This window comes from Dromaius novaehollandiae, chromosome 10 (genome assembly GCF_036370855.1).
Source record: "Dromaius novaehollandiae isolate bDroNov1 chromosome 10, bDroNov1.hap1, whole genome shotgun sequence".
NCBI lineage: Eukaryota > Metazoa > Chordata > Aves > Casuariiformes > Dromaiidae > Dromaius > Dromaius novaehollandiae.
Window position 1 is genome coordinate 3,409,999 of NC_088107.1, and position 23,394 is coordinate 3,433,392.

The window sequence follows — 23,394 nt, forward strand, 5'->3', positions numbered from 1 at the left end:
CTCTGGGAGCATAATCAGTGCAGTAATAATAAAATTGGCATCGATAAGAAAGGCTTTGTGCTGCTTATGTTGTCTGGCAGAGTGAGCAGTGATCTATCAGGGCAGGGAATGAACAGGCACGTCCCAAATTAACAAACTTCATCAACGCGTTGCAGCCAAGGCAACCAAAGACAGTCTGGACTGCTCTCCCTGAGCTTCTGAGCAGGCTGGCTGCCAAGGAGAGAAGCTGGTGACTCTCTTATTTGAGAACTTTGGATCTCCCAAATTGATCTCCATTAAATAACTCCATGAAAAGAAGACTTAGACGTTCCTTGACACAACAAAGGAGTGTTTCAGCTGATGAAAGGCAGGAGGAAAGAGGGAAGTGAGTTTTGAGACAACCAGAGCTCTGCTAGTGAGCAGGGCAGCCTGGCCTGCAGCTTCATTTGGGTGAAAGCGTGATGTTGCCCATAGAGTGTGTGGCTGCTGTCTGATGGGAAGGGTGTGTATTGAGGATCCTCCAGTTTCTGGTGTGGGAGTTATGTACACTGTTGCTTTTCCAATTGCAAATCGATGTAAGGGCTGTAAGGGGATGTAAGGGCTTGCTGGAAGGAAGATCCTCACAGCAATGAATAAATCAGAAAGGCCTTTGGATATGAGAGATACTACATCATTTTGGAGAGAGGAGAGGATGTCCTTACTGAACAATAAAAAAACGCGGTGTGTCCACTTGCATGGGGGAGAAAAGAATCACTGTGCATAGGTTTCTTTAGTAGTCTGAGGGGAAGAAAGATCAGAAAAACCTGAGATGATGTTCCACAGGCTGTGACGCTGATTAACCCTTGGTAGCCATGGGCAAGTCCATTTGCTACTGCTAAGTTTCAGCCGCTGTAAAAGGGGAGGACAGACCTAGGGAGTAGTTGTGAGGATGAGCATAACCACCCAATCCCCACCAAAAAACCCCCCCCAACAACAACAGACAAACCCTGGTTGATTTTTTTTTTTTCTCCTTCCCCTAGCTCCTGGGAAACTCTATGAGGTGAAGCTGGTGGCATTTAATAAGCATGAAGATGGCTATGCAGCGGTTTGGAAGGGCAAAACAGAAAAGGCACCTGTGGCAGCAGTAGGTGAGAAATGTCCTTTATTTGTTGTTAGTCTCTGCTGTTTGGTGTGTGGCTTCAAAGGAAGGCTAGAGCTAAAGTTACACAGGAAGGACTTCAAAAGAGAACTAAAGAGATACTAAAATGGGGAAGATCCCAATATAAGGGAACTCCTTGTGACAGTCATTGTAAATCGCATTGGAGGAATTAACTTGAGAAGGATGGAAAGGAGCAATATATCCCTGTCTTGTCCTGAGTTTGGATAGGCTTCACCATGTTCTCTCTGGTCCTGCTAGTGGCTCAGGCATGCTCTTGGAAATAGCCAAATAATTTGGGTTTCATCTGTGACATTATAAAGACCCCAGAACATAAATTAGTGGCATGCCATGTTTCTCACAGTATTGTAAAGAAGTTAAAGCTCTGAAGACCCAGGCTCCATTCCCAGCTCTGCCAGTCTGTTGTGGGATGGTGACCAGTCTTGGCCCTTCCTTACCCTGGTATGGGCCTGTTGAGTGTGTGACTTCTGAAACTGGCCTTTGCTCCACAGTAGTACATCACCAGCCCAGGGTGTGGATCTTCATAACACACACAGATCCCGCAGATGAGGAAAAGCATGCTCTTCAGACCACTGCCTGCACTGGCAGGCTAAGTAGGGTCTCCAAGCTTAAACTGGAGGCCTACATATTTATGCAAGCTTCATAACCTAGGTCTGTTTTCTTCCCTGTTTTCTGTGTGTATGACAGCTGTCCCTTGCCTTCCTGTGTCATTTATGTCTCCACATCTCTTTTGTTTCTGCACTGCAGATCCCCCAGTGCAGAAGGGTCCCCCGCTGCCTCCGGTCCAAGTCTATGCAGAGTCCAACAGCTCGACTTCCATATGGCTCAGGTGGAAGAAGCCTGACTTCACCACAGTCAAGATTGTCAACTACACTGTGCGCTTCAGCCCGTGGGGCCTGAAAAATGCCTCTCTCGTTACATATTACACGAGGTAAAGCGGGATGCTAAGAGTTCATCTGCCAAAGATCACCCATGTCATGAATAAACACAAGGCAGGAGAAATCTGCAGGGAAGGCCCAGTGTTGAGCATGCTCCTGAGTGTTTCTCATGCTGCAATGTCTGTCCTGCACCTGTTCACAGATACACTCAGAGCTAGTAAAACGTGGCACTGGGCCTCCCACAGTAGGGAATTGTCTATAACTTAAATGCCAAAGAGTCATTTACTGGCTAGTCTCTGCATCTTTTCTGCTCTGGCTGGTCGTTGCATGCTGGTTTCCCTTTTAATAATGAAGCCAGATGCAGCTATGGCCAGTCTCAAAGCGTTCATGATTTGTGAGATGGTCTTCACAAGTTTGGTTGAAAAATTGCAAGAGTTTAAGCGGTAATAATAATTTGGGAATATACTTTTCAATCTGGCTTCCCATGCAGGTTTTCAGCCTGTAATCAGGCTGTGTTTGAAGCTTTTCTCTGCAATCACATCATAAACAGTCCTGGAGGTTACTTTGCTCTGTAACTGAGAGTTGAGTGTTCTTACATTCACATGACTGCAGGAGATGGAGCTTTAAGTGAAGAATCAAATGCAGTAAGAGTTAAGATAATCTCTTATAGTGCTTCTGGTAAGGTGCTAAGGTGGCATGGGTGGGAGAACTTGCTAGCATTCATGGCCTTGTGGATGCATCCTCTTTCGGCAGCTCGGATGAAGACATCCTCATTAGTGGGTTGAAGCCCTACACCAGGTACGAGTTTGCCGTGCAGTCCAATGGTGTTGGCATCGATGGGCCCTTTGGCAGTGTGGTGGAGCGGTTCACCCTTCCAGACCGTGAGTATTTATGAGGATTGAATCCTCATTTCTTCTGGCTTTCCCTGAATCTCTCCTAATTTGGCTCTGAATGGTGTGGTGATCTCTGACGACCTTCAAGTCCTGACATACCTGTGTACATGAAAGACTAAGAGCCCCTGTGGGTCCCAGTGATTGTCCCAAGCCTATTGAAGGAGTACTGCTTTGTAAGCAGAGAGGAACATGTAAAGAGAATTGGGGAAACAATTTCTGTTACTGCAGGGTTCCTTCTAGGTTCTTTCAGAGAAATCCTGCCCACTAGAGAGAGCCGATGGTGTGTTGCTTAAACACTGAGTCCTCTCCAGTGCTGACTGTCACTGTCAGAACAAGTGTGCCTTGGCCAGCCCGGCTCTCCAGCAAGACCTCCACCTTTTAGCTTCAGGCCTGGTGAGGGCTGGGAGGCAGAGATGATGCCAGGGGCTGTGGTGGTTTAGCTCCTTATTCTATAGCAGCTCCTCCTGTACTTGGCTTCACAGAACAAGTGATTGGCTTTGGAGGAGTCATGTGTCCTGCTTCCCATAGCTGGGGCCTGGGGCAAGTTTCGGTGCAAGCAGGACTTTGGGGGAGATGGAGAAGAAAGCCACAAGGATGGGATATGGGCTAGGAATGTTCTCTCAAAGGTGAACAACACTGCACAACATCAAACTGAGTGACGTGGCTTCATCGGCACTGTCGTGCTTCCCTTGGCTAGCTGGCCAAGATGCTCATGTCATCTCCTGTACTGGGCTCAGCACTCTCCCTTCTGCTCTGCAGTTTGTTTGGATGGGATGTCCAGCTGCCCAGGTAACCCTTCCTTTCATGCTTGCAGACATGACTGGCACCGCTGAAAAGGATTCACAGCAGGCAGAGCAGTCATTGTGCCCTGTGGGTTGAATGCTTTCCTCCTCATTTCTGCTGCTCACACCGAGTCTTTACCTGTATCTGCCAGGTCCTTCGACTCCTCCGTCTGACCTGCGACTGCACCCGCTCAACCCCTACGCTGTCCAGGTGCACTGGTGCCCCCCTGCCGAGCCCAACGGCATCATCGTGGAGTACCTCATCCTGTACAACGCCAACAACACGCAGCCCGATGACATGTGGACCTTGCTAACACGCGAAGGTGAGCCTCCCGGGGTGCTCCAACCTGAGCAAACACTTGTCGTCAGTCTCCTCAACTCAAGTAAATACTCCATGAGGTTATCCTCCTCCTGCCTTCTTCCCTGGGTCTGTCTCTCTGCCTACAGAGTTCTGGCTGGTCAGTCCTAATGGCTCAGCCCATGTGAATAAATTGCTCAGCACTGTGCTAATGCACCTTCTGACTGGCTCAGACAATGTGATGAGCAATCTCTGTGTTGCCTGAGCGTAGCTGAAGTCCAGGAAAAGTTTGGCTTGCTGGGAATACTTTAAGAAAGAGTACAGTGGATGTAAGGAGAACTGAAGAGATAACATGGAGATGGCCATCTGAGAGGAGAGGTGGAGCTCGTGCCAATAGCAGGTTTACAGGCTCTTGCTCTCTCTTTTTTGGGAGGAAGGGCACAGTATTATTAGAGGTGAAGGCAGCGTGAGGATTTGCTGTTGACTCAGAGTCCAAGGTGCACCTCAGGTGTTAGAGACAGGGGAGACCTGTCTGAGAGGCTCTGTTTGAAGCAAACAGCTTCAGTGGCTCACCATGGAGGCAGACACTCAAGGAATCAGGCTTAATGGACCCCGACTCCTTGTAAATGGAATCATAGCTAAATTGGTCAAGGCTTTAAAGTGCATTTTAATTAGCCATCAAAGTTAGTGTTTCTGTCTTTGGCTTTGATTTTTGCCTCCTTTTGAGCACATACAAATACACATTCAAGGAGCTTGGGCTGCCAGCTTTCTTGTGGTTTGCACTGGGCCTTGTTCCTGGTCATAGAGGAGAGTCCAGGAACATGGCTACTGTGAGATGGGAAGTCATACATGTCTAGGGCTGAGACAGACACTATCATCCCACAAATGTCCTGTGGATACAGGCTACCAGCCAGTAATTCCTAGGAGAACATATGCCAGCAGTGCCACATGCAGCCTTGTATCAGCTCTGTAAGCAGAATATTCATTAACTTCTAAGGGGTGTATGAATTATCTCTTAGAGCACATGGCATAAAGTCTGTCACTTCTGAGGATCCAACAGAATTCCACTGCTGCTTTGCTGCAGCCCTCTGAATAAACTTGAAACTGCATGTATTATTCCTCTTTTGACTTGCTTTGATCAGGAAATATCTTCAGCACTGAAGTGCATGGCCTGGAAAGTGATACCAGATACTACTTCAAGATGGGAGCAAAGACAGTCGTGGGATCTGGACCCTATTCAAACGTTAAGGATGTGCATACCCTCCGGGAGAAGCTGTCTGGTACGAGTTTCCCCTTCGTCCTGGGGTGGGAAGGGAGTCGTGTTGTTGAAGACTGCAGGTTGTCAGCGGCAGCACTTGTCTGTGTGCTACTGAACTGCCTGATGTCACCTCCAGAACGCGAAATACAATTGTTTGCAGGCCAGCGTGAAGGATCACGGCAGAGTCCTCACACATGCAGCTCCCCGAGCCCCAGGCAGCCTGGGGACCCGTCCAACGGCAGATCTTGATCTCTCTTCCCCACCTCAACCCCTGAGGAAAGGCACCTGCAACCTGCACCTTGCTGCCTTTCTGTTAGGCCTGCGTCGCATAAAGTTAGTGAATGTACATAGAGGCCAGTTTGCTTTAAGCTGCTTTAAATAGTCACTGTCAAGTCATTTTTTTCCTTCATGATTCTGAGTGTATTAAATACCTGTCAAAGTGGGGAAGGCAGACCTCAGTTTCCCAAGCTTTTGGAGAATAGGGTTTTTTCATCTGTACTTTCCTCCCAGCTTCACTGTGTATATATACAGGCATCACCAATTAGTTTTAGTAAAGGTGATGCTTCTCTGAACATGGGACACTTTGTGCCTTCTTCCTGCTAACAGTTGAGATGACACATCTGTCCTTCCCCAACTAGATGTTCTGGATATCCACTCTGTGACGGGAATCATTGTGGGAGTCTGCCTGGGACTGCTCTGCATACTCTTCTGCATGTGCGCCAGCTTCCGCAACAGCAAGCAGAGGTAGGTGTCCCCTCGCCTTCACGGGAGGTAAAGGAGGTTGATGTGGAAGGAGATGAAATACGCTGAACCTCTTCCCCATGTTCAGTTGGGCTGTTTGACATTGCAGTTTAGTGGAAGGCTGTTTGGGATGCAAAATATGACATCAGTTAATAAAAAGATTGAGTCTTGGAAGCGCTAGCCAGCTAAGGAAAATATTTTAATCAGTATAGTTTTTCTGCTGATTTACTTATTTTCCCTATAGTTTCCCTTTAATTTGCATTATTAAACAAATATTTTTTGCAGGGAGGGAAAAAAAAGAAAAGCGAAAAACAGATTATTACCTGCCTATGTTTGTGTGGGCAGTGTTTGGCTTCTGGGGTTGGACAGCTCTGAGGATGTTAGGAAAGAGTTTAACTTCAAGTTAGAAAAATGATGAAAGACATTGGCAGGTTGGTTTGAGTATGGTTGGATGCAGCCCAAACTGCTGCTTTCTTAGGGATCTGAATCCGGCCACAAGTGTTTGGAAAGATAACGACTGGAAATCAGCCTAGTTTTTGAGAAAAGCGTTGAGCTGGTGCCAAATCCCAGGACTAGGAACAAGCAACTTCTGAAGTCTCATCCTAGAATGGCCCCCAAACCCTCCTGTCCTATTGCTCCTCTCATGTGTAAAGCAGAGATGACAAGACTGGCACAACTCCCCGTAGACAGGGATTAGCGAGCAGTGACTCCATCCCTGGGACTTGCATTGTCCCCTGTCCTTGTGACCTGCCGGTGCGGGGAGGGCTGTGGTGTCTGCCCTCAGTGCCGTGCTTTGTGTCAGCGCTGGGATTAGTGAAAGGGGATGGAGAAATGCACGTGGGGAGAGGCTACTGCAATGAGAGCTGCAGCAATAGGGTGTGGGTAGAGGATCCCCTTCCTCCGGAGTGTCAGGGCTGGGACTTGGTCCCAGGCTCTTCCACAAGGACAGGCTGCGTGGTCCTGAGTGGATTATTTCTCCTGGCAGTCCCTTGGCTGGCAGGGTGGAGGGTTGTGAGGCTCGCTGGAGATGCCAACTCTGCCAGCTCTTCCTTGTTTTCCCTCAGGGAGGCCCTGCCAGGCCTGGACTCCCAGGCAGCTGGCAACCACACTTACTACCACCGGGGCAGGCAAGGGGTGGCAGCTCCCAGGGCCACCTCAGACTCGCACGAGCTGGAGTCCCTCATGTCCCCGCTCCCGGAGGATGCACCCGTGCCCCTGGGGGACATCACGGAGCTGACAGAAGTGCACAGCCTCATCCACACGAGCCTCCCCGAGGACGCCATCCATGGGAAGAGGAAGGTAATGACCCATGCACGTGGTGACCAAACTCCTGCCCCAGGCAGGAGCCTCTGCTTGGTGTGTCACTGCTGGGAAGCCAAGGCCTGATCCTGTCCTGACTCTGCAAAGTGCTGGTAGTCTTGGCTGTAGACTGCTGCTGGACAGCCATGCATTTCCCTCTCTGTCTGTAAGATGGAGTGGCTCAGTCTTGGCTGTCGAATCTACATTTTGGACCCCTGTGCCACCCCCCCTCCCCTTTTCATCTGCTAGGGGCAGTGACCCCTTGTCCCCAAACCAGCAGCTACCAAACTTAATTGCCGCAGAAAGCTGAGTTATTTCTGTTGCCGTGGCGTAAGGATCAGGTAAGAAAGTGGCTGCTGTCTGGTGCGGAGAAATAAACAGCCTGGGAGAGAGCATCTGAAGAGAACAGCCAGGTACTGCCTGTTAACTAGTGATCCAGTCTCTACTCCTACCCTGGCACAGTCCCAGTACTTAGAGTGAGTCCTGGAAGTATCCCTATGGGTATTTCTCTTCATAAAAAGCCTCAAAGCATTGCGCTGTACTGGGAGGTTGAGCAAGGGAGACCTCCTCCCACCCGGCCGAGATCCTGTGGAGCTGGCGTAAGGATGCTGCCATATCTTCAGGGCAGTTGGGGGACTGGCCTTGATGGAGGGTGAAATAGCAACACTTCTGCACTCCAGACATCAGCTCTGTGATGGCCAGGGTGGATGTTCTGCTTTCCAGGATACTCACTTGTTTCGGGTAAAAGGTGCTTTGTCTGTAAATAGTGTGTTCACTGGAATACCCTTGAAGGTGAACAAGAGGTGAAACCGTGTTTTATTTATGGACTTTATTTTTTGAAGTAGTCTTTTCCTGCCCTGCTTGCTTTGCCTGACATTGCATTGTCTTTCACTCCCTGCCCGTTTCGTCTCTCAAGCTTGCCTGAAACATTTCATTCCATTAGGGAACCTTTAATTGGCCTAATTTAGTTAATCTGTTTATGTCTCTCTTTGTAACCCAGGGAGAGCATGTAAAGTAATTAGGAGGTTCAGTGAAACAAATGCATTGTGAGCGCATGGGATTTCATGTTTGCATCGATGACGCGCTCGCTTGCCGCTGGTGGGAAGGTGTGTTCAGGTTGTCCACTGCTTCCACAGGCGTCACAGCCCGGTGCCGACAGGCCGGTCCTCGCTGCTGGTGGTGATGAGGTGCGGCCTTTCGGAAATTTGGCATCTTCACCTGCATTTGACAGTCCTGTGGGCTGAACCTGTTCCCATGGCCATCCCAACTGGGTCAGACCAGTGCGCAGCTGCAGAAGCCGGTTTGCGGCGTAGCCAGCCCAGGTGCTCGTGTGTTAGCATCCAAGCCGCATCCGTAGATTTCAGCGGAATGTGGCTGCCTTTCTGGATCCAAGCCAAAGAGTGTGAGGAATTTCCTACAGCCCTTTTTGTTAAATAAGGAACAAATGTTTCCAGTGAGGGTGATTTACCTTGCAAACAGGTTGGGGAGGGGGGAAATTCCCTCCCCTGGGAGGCCTTTCCAGGGGTAGCACATCCAGATCTCTCTTCCAAAGCAGGGATCTTGTCTTTGAGTCTGCGGAGCGAGGGCTGGGGAGGGCAGCGTCAAGGCCTGGGCTTAGCCTGAGAGCTTGGGGCCCCCAGCGTCCGTCGTGGAGGCTGGCCGTGGCAGGCAGCAGGGTTATCTTCAGAGATCAGCGCTTTGGCAGAGAGGCAGTTCTGGCTGTAGCTTCTCGGCCTCCCCAGGAGCTTTCCAGCCTTGTCCTCGGTTTGGCGCTCGCCAGCCGGAGTCCCCCAGCAGCGCTGTTCAGGCAGGAGGAGAGTCCCGCTCTGGAAGGAGGGCCAGGCCAGCCCCAGCACACCGCGGAGTCAGATGCTCACAGACATCTGGGCTGGGCGAGGGCCGCCCGCCTTGCCTTTCCTCCGCGGCAGAGGAGGTAGGACATGGGAGACCAGGCTTAGCCAGCTTGCCTGGCCCCAGGGGAGGCCATTCCCCTGCAACCAGTCTCCAGGTGATGGCAATGAAGATGGCCATCAGGGGAGCGGAGGGGACTGCTAACTTCCAGAGTTCACCTCTTACCAGTTTTTCTCCATAAACCTGTTCTTTCCAGTCTCCTCCTTGGCTAATGTCTAAATTGACATGATGGAGAAGGATTTAGCCCATCAGTCTAATTGGAGGGGGAAAAGGCTACTGGGAGTTAAATCCACTGAGGAGTTTTGCCAGCAGAATAAAGGGCTTGTTTTTTGATGGCTCACGATAGGAAAGCAAGGATCCCGGAGCAGCAGCCGCACACAGCCACGGGGAGAGCAGTGTTGTCACCCGTGCGGCCCAGGCAGGACAGGAGAGTGGCTGCTGGGAGCAACAGGCTGTTGTTGCTGGGAGCGGGCGCTGGAGGGAGATGTGCTCCCGTGCAGGAAGCCTGGCGCTCCCGATGCCCCTTTCCGGCTGGAAGTGCCACCTGCAGTGCCGGGAGCCGGAGCCAGCCCTGCGCACCAGGCTGCAGGCAGGCTGGGGAAGCCGGGCCCGGAGGCAGGTGGCAGTCCTGCCAGCAGGAGTGGCATAGGGTGCCTGCGGGGTGGGAGGCATCGGAGGATGGCTTCATTACCAATTCTGGCACTGCTTCACTAGCTGACCTTAGCTAAGTCACTAAATATATTAGTACACGATTGTCTTCCTCTCTAAAATGCAGATATGCCAGTGCTCTACCGGAGGAATCATTTAATGACAGAAATGCCGCACTGGTGGTAGATACTCTGGGTCATTTTCCATCCTAGGTAGAAGGAATCCTACAGACTCTGCGAGGCGATGGAAAATGCTGTTTTGTAATGGTTGCACATTGACTTGCAGCATCCCATGGAAAAGTGAAATGGCTCTTGGGTCTGGGTTTCTGGGTTTGGTTGGTCGGTCTGTCTCTTTCTGTCTGTCTGTCTTTTCTTCCCTTCTCCGCTGCCCCATCCTCCTCACTCTCTGACATGTATATTCAAGGGTGAAAAGGCTCAGGCCAAAAACTTCTTTAGGCTGGAGTTGTCAGGCGGCCACATGTCCCAGAGTGTGTGATGCAAGTGACCTGGCTGCGTGGTTGGGGAGTTAGTCGGGTCTCATGAGCACAGCTGGACTGGTACAGGCATGCCCGGTCCCCCAGCAGATGCAGATCAGATTCGCCTGCAGCTGGGGGTGTGCAGCTCCCTGTTCATAGACAAAACGCTTCTAGCCCAGGCCCAGGTGTGTGTTGCAGAGTCCCTGGGTTCTCCTGTGCAAGTGGCTGCTTCCTGTGGCCGTTTCTCCCAGCCTGCCGAAAGTACCCGGCGGACCAGCACGGAGCCGAGTGCCGCCAGGAGCTTTGTACCCCACAGTGACCAGCTGCCTGTTTTGTCTTCTCTTCCCTTTCCTCATGCTGTGAGTGTGGTTGAGGCTGTGAAAACCCATAGCAAGGAATGTGGTAGAGCCACAGGAGAGAGCAAATGCCTGTGGAAGGAAATTCCCGTCAAAGGCAAGCTGCCCAGGTGCTCCAGGTCTGGTACTAGCACTTGCAATCCTAGTAAAGAAAAGGAGTGAGAAACGTCTCTAGGTTCTCTTATTTAACAGCACTACAGAGCTCAAAATGTCAGCTGGGACAAACCCTTGGTCTGAGGGGGCTGCCACAGTTGGGCAGGCTGATGCGGCTGGGATGCTGCCAAGCTGGCAGCTACAGGCCTGCGTGACCTTGCCTGCCTGCCTGCTTGGCCCTCCGTCTTCGAGGTACTCTCCCGAAACCTGTGCCGTGTTGGCTGGCTAGCACCTGCCGCTAGCAGCGGCAGTGATAGTTGTTCCCCTGCTTGCAGGCTTTTCACATACTGGTTTGTCATTTAGCATTTAGTGCATTTTTCTTAATTGTTTATATTCTTGTAGCCCGAGGCTCCAGGGGAGATTGGAGGCTCCAGGTTGTTGGGAGATGTGCAGACACAGAAAAGAGACCATCTCTGTGCCTCAAACGGTCAAAGTGCGCAAATGTCACTTCACAGGATGAAGACTGAAGACCAGTGAGACTGAGGGCAGGGAGTTTCTAACAGTGCTAAGAATTGAACCGACTTCTGCAAAGCATCCTAGGGAAAGGCTGTGAGAAGTTCCCTAGTCCCTCTTTAAGTCAAGATCCCCAGTTGCTTTGAATGCAGGACAGTGATTCCTCTTGAACTGTTACAAATAATCCTGGGGGATGGGAATTGTGCAACGGAAGGACATGGTCTTTCTTTCCTCCATCTCCCCCTCAATCCCTTGATGGGGGACATGCTTCCTTCATACTGCTTCGTGTGACCAAGAACCTTAACGCCTCTCTCCTGATCTCTTGACATGGTATGGGAATAGGTAAATTCCCAGCACCATGGCTTCAGAAGGAGAAAGGGGGAAAATCCCGTATCTTGGACTCGGTAGTGTCCTGGGATGCTGGGACCGCTCTTGTGTTGCTGGACAGCCCACAGGAGACATCTGGCCACCCTGCTTCTGGTTGCAGGAGAGCAAGGTCCTACTGCAGCTGAGCTACCAGCATGGGGCCCCTCTGTAGGGCTGACAGCTCCATTAGGCAGAAGTGAACTTGGCCATTTAGCGGGCCCTTTTCCTTCCCTCTGTGCATTTCCCAGTGGTCACTCACAAGGATTTGTAAATGCACTGACAAGTGATTTTTCTCCTCTTACTCTCTTCCCCTTCCAGGTGACCCCCAGACTCTGATGCCCTCAGTAGCACGGGTTATAAGTAACACTGTAATGCACGGGCTCTGGTGGTGCTGCTCTGTTTCCCCTGACAGATGGACTGAGGATGATAAAATGGCTCTGCTCCAGACATCTCCGTCTCTGCTGCTTTTGGGCCAAGCAATTTGGGGGATGGGGGGAGTGTTAAAAAGCATCTGCTTTCCATGGAAGATTCAGCTTTTCACTGAATGAAGCCAAACCCAAGCATTTTGGCTTGGAAATATTTGCTGTTGTGCTTCTTGAGAGCTGGAGCCTTGATGGCTTGCTGTCCCGCTCTGTGGCCTCCTCCCCACGGGGACTGCCTTTGCCATGAAGCATCCCTGTGACTTGGAGAGCAGAAGCTGTAACGCATCAGGGAATTTGGATCTCCCCGGTTGTTTTTCATTTTCTTGTTGCCACTTTTTTTCCACGCAGAAAAATGTCAATGTTTTCTCGACAATATTAGATGAGCGCTGTGCTCCTGTTGACAGCTAACGGAGATTCTCCTTTATATGGTGTGGGAGAGGTCTGTGTTATGGTGCGCCTTGTTTTGAGGCCCAGCTGCTGGCTGGGATGCCTGTATGTTGTATGTAGCTTGCGTGCTGTTGTATGCTGCATGTAGCATCTGAAATGTCCCCAGCCTTGTTTCGCACAAGATTCAAGCTAGTTTACATCACCAGCCTCATAAAACAGGGAAGGTTTCAAGATCAACGTTTCCTGCATGTTCCTTCTCAGTTCGTATATTTGCATGAAATCATTAGTTGTCACTGAGAAGGTAACATGATCTAGGTTCATTTTTACCAGTCAGAGTTTCTATAAAAAGCTTAAAGTGAAAAGGCTTGTTTGCTTTGATAAGGATTTAGCTGTAATGGAAACACCTTTTATTGGAAGATGCTTTTATTAGTTTTCATTCTTGTGTTTGCAGTGAACTCAAAAAGGGATTTTTTCTTCCTTAAATTAGTATTAGATTGACACTCCTTGCCCTCCTTCTTCTGTTGTAAAAAAAACAAAGAAAAGTTCCTTGTCTTCCTTCAGCCATTCAGTAGCCCCTCTCAAGTAGAAAGAAACAGCGTCATTTATTACACCAAGAGATATTGCTTGAAAAAACAGAGCTTTCAGGCACACAAGACCTTCTTCAGGTCTCTGATGAAAACAGACCTAGAGTTAATTGCAGCTGCCCAACCTCAGAGACTAAGCCCAAGAGGGAGTTTTTTTCCCCAAACATAATGTGCTTGAACAACATGTGGGATATAGGCCATGTTTTGTGGCTGATGGTTTTTTTTTTTTGTTTGTTGAAAGTTGCAAACTGGTACAAAACAAGTTTGTTCTTCATTGCAGCCAATTTCAGCCAGAGCTGAACAGGCTGTTCCCAGAGTCATCAAAACCTATGTAAACATGGCAGATTGACATTTCCGCTAACAGATGGTCCATTGGGGATTGCCATAGAGCTGCCTGTTTCTTTCCACATTTTTTGGTATTCACAAGATGCCTGCAAGAACGTTTTCAAGTTTGCTTTGTGTGTGTGTATGCGTGTGATGCTCAGATCTCTCTGATGGCAAATATGCATGTAAGCATCTATAATAGGACACACATTTGTGTGCATGTGTGCATATTTGTGTAGGTTCAACTCTGAAATTTCCAGGCAGTATTTGCTTCGTAACGTATGTTCCTTGGAAAAGGCACACAAGCCATCAGTCAGTGATGTATCTGCAGAAAGCCTTTCAGATGGCAGCAGAAGCAAATTGAACACGTTCTTTGGGAACTTGCATTTAGTGATATTCCTTAATGCGAGTCATGTGGGATCGCTCGATTGCTTTCTTGCTATTAAAATGTTGTTTAATGATTGCCCACCTAGAAAGGGAGCAATTAGGGAATGCTCTTGGCTCAGCATATGTTGTTGAGGATTGCAAAGAGAGGAATGGCAAAGAGGCTCTCTCCAGCATCCGCTTCTAAAGTGAATGCTTCCTATCCACAGCTCCGAGTTTGGAAGTCCCTGTTCTGTAGAGCTCTGTTACGTTTTTACTTGTTTTACTTTACCTTTACTACTTGTTTTCTTGGGATTTGATCCTGAGGCAGTGGCAAAAGCTCCTATGACTTCTGCTTGGCACTGAGATGTAATGGTGCCCTGCCTCCTGCGAGGTGGTAAGCTTTGTTGGTGCTTGAGGTCAGGGTGGACAGAGAGTGCTCAAGAAAGGCTCGGGCACCCCTTCAGTGCACACATGAGTGCTTCGATATGCCTTCTGCCAGCACCGACAGCATGAGGTAGCAGTTGCTTCTTGCTAAATAGCTGACTTTGGAATGCCTGGCTTACATACAACATCTGGTCCTGCATTTCTACCTAATTTCCAGCCAGATGGGCTGAGACGCAAGGAGGTCAAATGACCCACACAAGGTCAGGCTGATGTCAGAAATCTCCTTGCCATCGCCGCCGGACTTGTGCTACAGCCGCTGCGGCTGGAATAGATCAGCCCTGTGAAAGTAGCAGCCATAAATGCGGAGCAGAAACCTGGGCTTTCCCTGCCTGACAGCGAGCAATGGGTGGCTGGTGAGCTTGAGTAGATGTGCCTCCTGTCTTCACCCTGCATTGCCATCATGCTCACAGGACCAGTATTCACACACACACACACAATTCTGTATGTGCACACACACATGCACACATGTATGTGCACACTCAGTTGAGTAGGGTCAGGATTTTCTCCTCACTTTAACCTTGCATCATCCTCTTACTTCCATCCAGGCAGCATGTTAACATCTGTGGAAGATAATTGGCTTATGTCTCCCTTAAATCCAAGTGTGTGTGTGTGTGTATATTTATGTATGTGTTTGAGTCTGTAGCAAGGCTGAGCTCAGGTACATGCAAGACAGCCCAGTAAAATCAAACCCTGAAAAGAAAATACTTTTTTGCCTGTGAACTAATAGTCTGAGCTGTTAAATAACTTCAGCTCTTAAAGGCACACATTTCCCATACACAGAGGTGTGCATTCAACAGTTTATTGCAAGGGGAAGCCGAGAGAACCCAGAACAAATTGCATTCAGCCCATATAATTTAATTAGATCTACAAACAAGGTAACACTGGTTGCCCAGGGGATTTAAAGCTGAACTAAGAGTGGCTTGGTGGTCTGTTACAAAAAAATAAAATAAGTCCCCAAATTTTGTGCCTCTGTATTAATGGGGAGTACCAGAGTGTTTACCCAGGCCCTAGCTTAGAGCAGGAAATCCAGCCGCACCGTGGAGCGAGCGGTTTAGCGTTGTCCTCAACTCCTACTTGAGTGCACGTGCCGGTACGCGCAGGTGAGGGTCCTTCATGCTGCAGAGTGTTGCTTGTGCCAAAGAAATACCGTAATCATTCAGCTCCAGAAGATTTCCACCATCCCTGTTGCTTTCCAGATTTGCAGTATTTTTCAGTAGGCTCATACTGCTTTGGGGTTGTTTGCAGCTTTGCAGGGAATTGATTTCAGTGGACTTTTAAGTGAAGTTTTGTGCCATAACATACCTGTTGTCTTCAAAATTCGTGAAGCAATGGAAAGCCCCTCATAAGACCAATTGTGAACTATCTGGCAATTTTTATCTACTTGTTCTGCATCTGATGTAACGTAGAGTAATAAAGCCTGTTGTCATGGGGTGACTGTGCCAGTCCACTGTAGCAAGCATTTTTATTTTGATGCCATTGGAAAGGTGTTTTCTACATTTCTATATTTAACTTAGGTCTTCTAACCCTGTGTCTAACACAGCTTCCATTTTCCTTTTTCAAGCTGCCTCTTATTTCAGGTTTATGAGGATAAGAATCTGTTTCTGTGATAATTGGGTCTTTTCTTCTCCCTCTTTGCTTCTGCAGTCTTCATGGAATAAATCAGCTAACCAGCCCTGGACAAACAACATAGCCAGATACGGAGACACTATCACAAAAGAGCCTCTCTCTGCTGTGAACGGATCACTGAAGCTCCAGTCCAGTGCAGGACAGAAGCTTTTGTTACAAGCTCTGGTTTACGATGCTGTTATGGTGGGTGTCTTCGGCGGTTTATTGGCTTGTGTACTCTGATGTGTTTTTTTCATTTATTGCCCCCTCTCCCTTTCTCCCTTTTGCAGCACAGGAGAAAATATTTTCTTCTCTGAGCTAGTTTTAGTTGGCTGATTACCGGCTTTATTTTTTTCTGGGTACAGCACTGTGTGCCAGCCAGACTGGCAGCATTTGAGTAAAAGCTGGTGGGTTTTTCCAGGCATCCCTCTTCAGCCAGTCTTTGAGTGGTGTGCTGTGCACTGTGTTCTTTCGGTGATGGTCAGTCGGGGCCGGCTACCTTGGTTGTTGGCGAGGCTTCCCGAGGAACCCGAGCCAGGCACCAGCAGCCTGGTTTGGATCTTCTCTGTGGCCGTGCAGCAAGCAGCGTACCGCATGAGTTAGGAGCTGCAGTGCTCGGTGCAGACTCATTAAGATCTACAGTGTGCTCGCCTGAAGAAGGAATTGCCTTTTTGCCTATAAAAGGAGTCAAAGATCAAGGGTTGATTTAAACTCCTTCTCCAGATAGGGTAGAGCAATTTCCACTGCACTTGTTGTCTTTATGTGGGTGTACAGATGGGGAGGAGGTCCCAGTTTCTGATATTCCTTCATTGGAATAAATACACACTCGCATGTTTGAGAGAATTTGTGCCACAGTTTCACCAAAGCAAGCTGATACCCACTCAGACTGACTCCATACCAGAAGATTTGTCTGGTTTTTGCTTTTCATTCAGCCCTCTTCACCCTACCCCAACAAATACTTCTAAGTAACCTACCTATATTTCCTTCCTAGATAATAGTGTGAAAATCAATTATACACAGGATGTAATTAATGTTGTAGATAGAGTTAAGACAATGTTTTACAGCCCAATTACAGGGCACCATTTACAGCACAGCTTACCCATAAGAGTTTGTCAACAAAAGGAGAAAAGTGTTAAAATATGTAAATGACACACAAAGTTGGTTTCAACAGAAAGCACAGATTATACATAGGATATTCCACTTCCATACTTTGAATTGCCTTCTTACTACTAACAGCCAGCCCAGGGTTTGAGCGGTGATTACCTCAAGAATTCTTTGTGAGCTTCCAAAATAATATACCTGTTAAATTATTAAATGATAATCTAGTAGAATAACCTGCTTGTTAGCAAACTTTCAAGATCAGTAGCCCGGACTCTGCTTAAACACTGCACAGGAGAATTGATTGGTTTTTTTTCTGAATTAAAGTGCTAGAGTTTTGCATCAATTTTTGCAAGCCATGACAAGAGGCGTAATGAAACATTTTGTGATACATAGCCAAGATTAAACCAGAAAGGTGAAGGGAGCCCTAGTATCTTAGTTTTGGGTCTTTAGCATGAGCTGACCCAGAAACCTGCCACATTTTTAGAGTGCTGCCCACCCGCCCTTTAGAAATCTGACACTTAACATGGAAACAGAGTGGTGATTTTTGCAAATTGTGGTCTTTTGACCCCAGTGGGAGAGGCTTGGAGGAATCACTGCTCCAGCCTGCCAAGAAACCTTGGGCAAATCAGTTCACTCCCTTGGGACTTGCTTTTCCAAATGTAAAACAGGAATAATGATCCTTAGATGCTTCTTAAGACTTCAGCCTTGAGAAGCATATCAAGATAGACTTAATGGCACATGTACATCCCACCACACCGTAGGATTAAAGAGGAACACATGCTTCAGTGCTTGGTTGTGTTGCAGTCTCAATTATCTGACTTTCCTGTATTTTTTTTCCCTCTCTTGTTTGATAACAGAATGAAGGAAAGAAAAGCCACTCCCCAGCCTGCCTCCATCAAGTGGAAGCAGAGGTCATTGTCCATTCTGATTTTTCGGCCTCTGATAGAGACTATGACTCTCAGCTTCACACACTGGACAGTGAAGAAACGGAAACCGAGGACCAAGAGCCTGAAGAGTTTCCCTTCAGTGACCTGGCTCTTCCCAGCTCTCCCAACTCTCCCAGCAACCAGCAGGATGCTGGCCAACCACTGATGGACTGCAAGGGCAATTCTGAGGTTCAGACCCAGGGCGGACCATTAAGTACTGACAGAAAGACTAACAAAGCAGAGGCTGTTTGCATCCATGGGCTCACCAATGGCTTCCACAGGCATGGGGAAAGTCTACATTCAGTGGAGAGCGGAGATTCGGACTCCATCCAGGAAGGCAGGGGGGATGTACAACCAGTCAAGTGCCAATCACTTTCCATGGCCCCGGAGGATGTCCCCCTATGTAGTAACTCTGGTTTAACCAGTTCATCCTCAGCATCTGAGAGCGTGATGTATGTCCACAATCATGAAAGCATAAACTAATCTGATTTTGATCATGGGAGAGCTGGAAGCACTAATAAAGGCCTGTCCCTGTGAGGTACTGCATGCCCTTGACTTACTGAGTGCAGCAGGAGCTAAGAAGGCGCAGCATCTCATCAGAACAGGATTTGGACCTGTCAGCTGTACATATTACCTTCAAGAAATCAGTAGGTAGATTGATAAGAGCCCCATCTTCCCGCTAAACCTAATGAGTAATTTGGTGTTTGTGGAAGCAGGACTGAGCCATCTGCCAAAGTCCGATGTAAAACCATGGCTAGAACAGAGCCTTCTGCATTAGACTGGTGCAGTCACTTCTCTGTAATCCTCAATGGTGACTGGTAAGAGGTCTTTTAATGCTGAAAAGAGGCAGAGTACACTGAGTGATCCTTCTCAACTGTCTCTTCACCATGGAGAGCCTTGGCATTACCTACTGCCTTGCAGCGTTGGGATGAATTTTGTCAAATGAAGAGGTGGAAACCAACGGAAACAGAAGTTCAGTGAGCTGTAACCACCAGCCTTTTCTGCCCTCCCGTGGTTAAAATGATTATAAGGCTCTCTTTGTACGCTGTCACAGTAACTATTACTAGCAGGCTGATGTAGTGGCCTTTTATTACACACTCTACGAGTGCCTCTAACAACTTGTACTATATAGAACCTTCTCCAGTGTCTGGGTCATTTCACCAACCTGGACTTTGTTTTGCGTAGGTTCTTGTACCTAATATTTTAGGTACGCATCTGTCCTTTTAATGTACAACATGTATTTTTATTTCCTTGGAGCATCTTTATATTATTTAATTTTATAAAGTGGAGTAGTGTGTGGTATAGAGTAGCATTTTTACTACTTCTCTCTTTCTTTTTTTTCCTCCTTAACAACACAACTACCTCATGTCTGTTGGAGAAAAAAAAAGCAGTAGATCTACTCTTTTGTTATAGTCCATTATAGGTTTTAACTTATTCTTATACTGCCTTTTTCTAAAGAATATGTTTGCACTGGTTGTTGACTATTTTTTAATGAATAGCGCTGCAGATCTGATGTCTCTCTTGCTTTGTTCCTTTGTAAGGTATTGCCGTAGGGCACTTCTGCGGCTGGAGAGTTGGGCTGTGTTTCTCTGTAGGACTATGTGTGTTTTGTAGGAGCTGGCCAAAGGAGAGTATTTCAGCTGGTGGGATGTTGATCAGTCTTTAAGAAACTTAAACTAGTGAAGAGAATAAAGAACCAACAATTGCAAGAGTAACTTGTGATCTCGGGGACATCTGTTCCTTTCTCCATGCCCAGCTGGACTTGTCTCAGATGATTCTGATTTCCAGAGAGTAGCTCTCAGCCTCCTGGAAGCAGTGGATTTGCTGAAGGCTTTGGATGCACAGGCGATAATTTCTAGCACTTCTGAGAGTCCTGGCTAAAGCGTGTTTATTAAAGAGGAATCACAGAGTTTAAAAATTAAAATCAGATCCTAGCTATACCAGTAGGGTCTGAGTGTTATTACAGAGTACACTTAAAAATTATCCAATTGCTGACGATTTTCATTGCTGACACTGTTTGCTTACTGCTGACAAGTCTCTCAGCTTGTCCTTCTGGTACTGGGTGGACTTTTCACTACCTTGTCCCTAGCCTGTCTGTATCCTGTTCCAGGCTCGCAGAGTTTGACTGCAAACACCGCAGTTTGGATCAGCTCCTCAGGGGTGACTGGGATCTGTAATTCTGGTCTGTTCATTGGGTATTCGGTAAATGTTCTCCCCCCTGAGGATTTGTTTGTTAAGGATGGAAACATGCACAGCACTCCCTTTTTCTACTGAAAGTCCCCAGAGGCTGTGTGGTGGCTGGGTGCTGATCTATAAAAGGCTCTGGACTTTTTTTGTATAGAAATCTGGACTGAGATACCACTGCTTGCAGCAACGAGAACTTGCTCCACCAGCAGCCCTATCCCTGCTTCTGTTGTGCAGAGCCATGTCACGGTCTGGCCTGTCTTTGGAGCTGAGCTGGGCCAGCCCATGTCCTTTCAGTCATCCATCTGACCCTGTGAGCTCCAGCTGTTCAGGAGACGAGTACCTCCAAGCTGTCGTGTACCCAGTTCGGCAGGATGTCAAAGTTTTCACCTACCCCCATCCTACGGCTTCTCCTCCCAGCATGACGCAGTGTTCTGGTGAATGGCTGTATTTCCGATCATCCCACTCGCTCTGTCGCTCTGGCTGGTGCTGGGTACCCTGAGGAGTCTTGGAAATGCTTTCCATGCTCTGAAGCACCATGACTCTGAAAGGCTTTGGCAGAGAGACTTGAAATCGGTGCCTGTGAGCAGGCCAGGCAGGAGCTGGTGCATGTGGGCTACCAGAGCGAGGAGCTACAAGGGCAAGAGATGGTAACTGGGCAGAGGACGGGCGTAATTAACCTTAGAACTCACTGCAGACTTCGAAACTAACGACTCAGCAGGGTTACAGATAAGACAATGAAGTGTTATTGCAGGCAATAAGGGCAATTCACAGTTATATGAGAGCGGATGCAATTGCTGAGGTATAAACCCTCCAGCTGGGAGTATCAGGCACCAGCTGCAGAGGGTGGGGGGAGTTTTCTGTAGCTCGAGCTTAGTTTGTAGTTAGTCTTGGGGAAGAGTCCTTCCCTTCCCCAGTGACAGAACAGACCCTTTCTCTGTACGAACCAGACTGCCATCTCTGACGTGCAAAAAGGAAGAAGGACCCTTCTTGGAAAGGCTCACACTGAGGGAATTCCTGGTGACTTCCTTGCAACTCCAAAACCAAGTCACCTGCCGTGGTCCCCCATGCAGAACCTGTGAGCGTAACAGCGTGCCAGAGGACTGCTTCTTGCATGTTCCTTGGTGATGCAGCGAAGCCTCGACTCAGGAGAGCTCCCTGGATTGAACTTTTGGAACGAATGCATGGGTTGGAAACATGCTAATGGCCTCTGGGAAATGCTTGCAGGATCTTGGGATACATCTCTGAGCATCATCTTGGGCCGTATTCTGGAAAATAGCAGCAAGCCAGTTGGTAGCTTTCGAAGGCTGAGCATCTTTGCTCCTGGAGGGCAAGACCAGGAGCAGGAGTTTGGTCAGCAGTGGACAGAACTGGGCTGCCGGAGATCTCCTCCCAGCTCCCCGTCATGCCGCTGTACTTGGGGCAGATCACACAGCAGCTCTGAGCTTTCTGTCTGTACCACAAGGGTTTGTGGGGACGGAGGCTTAGTTCAGTGGCGGGTTCAAATTGATTTAGGACTGCGCCACAGCTGCCAGGAGCACTCCTTTGTACACACACCTGCTGCTTTCCCTACACCGGCTTTAGAGTTCCTAGAGCTGTTGTTGATCTGCCTAAAAACTATGCCTGCCCGTCACTGAAGGCAACACAAGTGGGCAGAGTGTGGGCCCGTCCACTTGGATCACCTTAGGCTGATCATGAAACCCCCAAGTTTTGTGCTTTGAGAGCTTGGGGGGAGATGCAGTGGAGTGCACACTGTCCTCTTTATGCTAGGATTTATTCAGGTAGGAAGTTGCACCACAAAAGTACTTTTTCTCTGCAGGTTGAGGCTTCTTCTGACCTTGCTCCACCCCAGTGGATTGAACCAGAGCTTAAAACTGGCAGCATTTGGACATGCAAGTACTGCAGTAGCAGTGGACTGATGTGCCGACCTCAGCTGCATAAATCAGGGCAGTTCCCTCAGAGCCAAAAGATCTCCACTGATGGACAACAGCAAAAGTGTTCTGAAATCACTCTCTATATGAGCGTCTGTGTCCATGCAAAATGCTTGGTGTCCTCGTTTATCTCCGCTGTACCCCAGGTCCCCACTATTTCGAACGTGTGGGACCGTCCTAGCCTCAGCTAGTGGTGAGACACGAATGGAAGAAGACAGATAACACACATCTCGCGTGCAAAGCTGAAACAACCAGTGCATATATTTTTCTACCATAAGTAGCTTAATTTCCCACAGACACTCAAACTGTTGATACCTTTAATTACACATCATACCTAATATATGTTCCTACACATCAGGCTCCCTTTTCCCCCTTTCAGTAACACTAAAGATTATTGCTGTTCAGCTTTTTGCTGGTGTATGTTGTTTTACATTGTTAAAATGTCAGATTTGTCTCCCTGGCATAATTTTGTAGTATTAATGTTACCATTTGGCTACACAACTGTATATTTCCCATGCTGCTGTGAAAGTCAAAATTCTAATTCTTTTATTTCTTTTAATTTCCTGTTACATGAAACATATGACTGAGCTAAAAGTATCTTTTCAGCTTTTTTTGATTTCTTACTTAACAGACAGTAAAGTTCTGGTTTAAATAGTTCAAATAAGATAATTTATAACCTAGGTTTTGAGAATTGTGTTGCATTACTAGCTAATAATTCTGAAATCAGTCCATGAAATATGCTCTGTAAGAAAACAACCATTTTAATAGAACTCTATATACGTTTTTGATCTCATTAGAAATAGATCTTTTGATCGTTGTGTCTTTTCTAATCAATACCTTTGTTAGAAAAGAGGTGTTTAGTCCAGCAGAAATCTGTCATTTAGTTCTGTTATCCTATTCCCTTGCTAATATTTTAAAATTAAATTTCATTTAATTTTGTACACAATGCCTAAGGAAGTGTAACCAGAACTTGATCTTGTTTTAAGATTGTGTCTGTATTTGGTTCCATGCTGTACTTAATTATAACTTACTTTCTTCAGAGACTGTTCTTACTCCACAAATATTCTTTAGTGTTAAAGTGTAAGAAGACATTGTCCTTATATTCCTTAATTAATGGATTATTAATAAAATATTTTTTAAAATGGTGGCATTTTTCTCATGATTCAGTCTGTTACAGCTCATATTCCAAGAGAAAGTTTTGTCGTGGAAGGCCAGTTCTGTAACAGCAAGGGGAGTGGCTGGACCTGGGGACATGAGCTGTTACACGGTGGGCTGTACCCGCCCTTCCAAAACACAGGTGAAATGGCAGAAGACGTGGGTTTGCTAGAGACAGGGCTGTGACGTGTTGCTGCAGGCTAGGTCAGCCTGGCTAAGACCGTGCCTCCTGGTGCGAGGGGGACTGCAATTGCATTTCCTAACGTTTCAAATCCAGCCTGGTGCTCATCAGAATAATTCACTTCAGGATGGATCCAAA

The 23,394-nt window shown here is 47.7% G+C and overlaps 1 protein-coding gene across 2 annotated transcripts in view; it reads left to right on the forward strand.

Moving 5' to 3' along the window:
- The window catches only part of IGDCC4 (immunoglobulin superfamily DCC subclass member 4), a 105,730-nt gene extending 82,663 nt beyond the window's left edge, over positions 1-23,067 (forward strand). For both annotated transcript variants that reach the window (XM_064517867.1, XM_064517868.1), the window contains exons 12-20: positions 999-1,106; positions 1,883-2,066; positions 2,767-2,894; positions 3,841-4,011; positions 5,129-5,266; positions 5,883-5,988; positions 7,050-7,284; positions 15,818-15,982; positions 17,737-23,067. In XM_064517867.1, the coding sequence (XP_064373937.1) occupies positions 999-1,106; positions 1,883-2,066; positions 2,767-2,894; positions 3,841-4,011; positions 5,129-5,266; positions 5,883-5,988; positions 7,050-7,284; positions 15,818-15,982; positions 17,737-18,288 (1,787 nt within the window). In that variant the 3' untranslated portion in view covers positions 18,289-23,067. The remainder of the gene's footprint in view (positions 1-998; positions 1,107-1,882; positions 2,067-2,766; positions 2,895-3,840; positions 4,012-5,128; positions 5,267-5,882; positions 5,989-7,049; positions 7,285-15,817; positions 15,983-17,736) is intronic.
- The last annotated feature ends 327 nt before the right edge of the window (positions 23,068-23,394 follow it).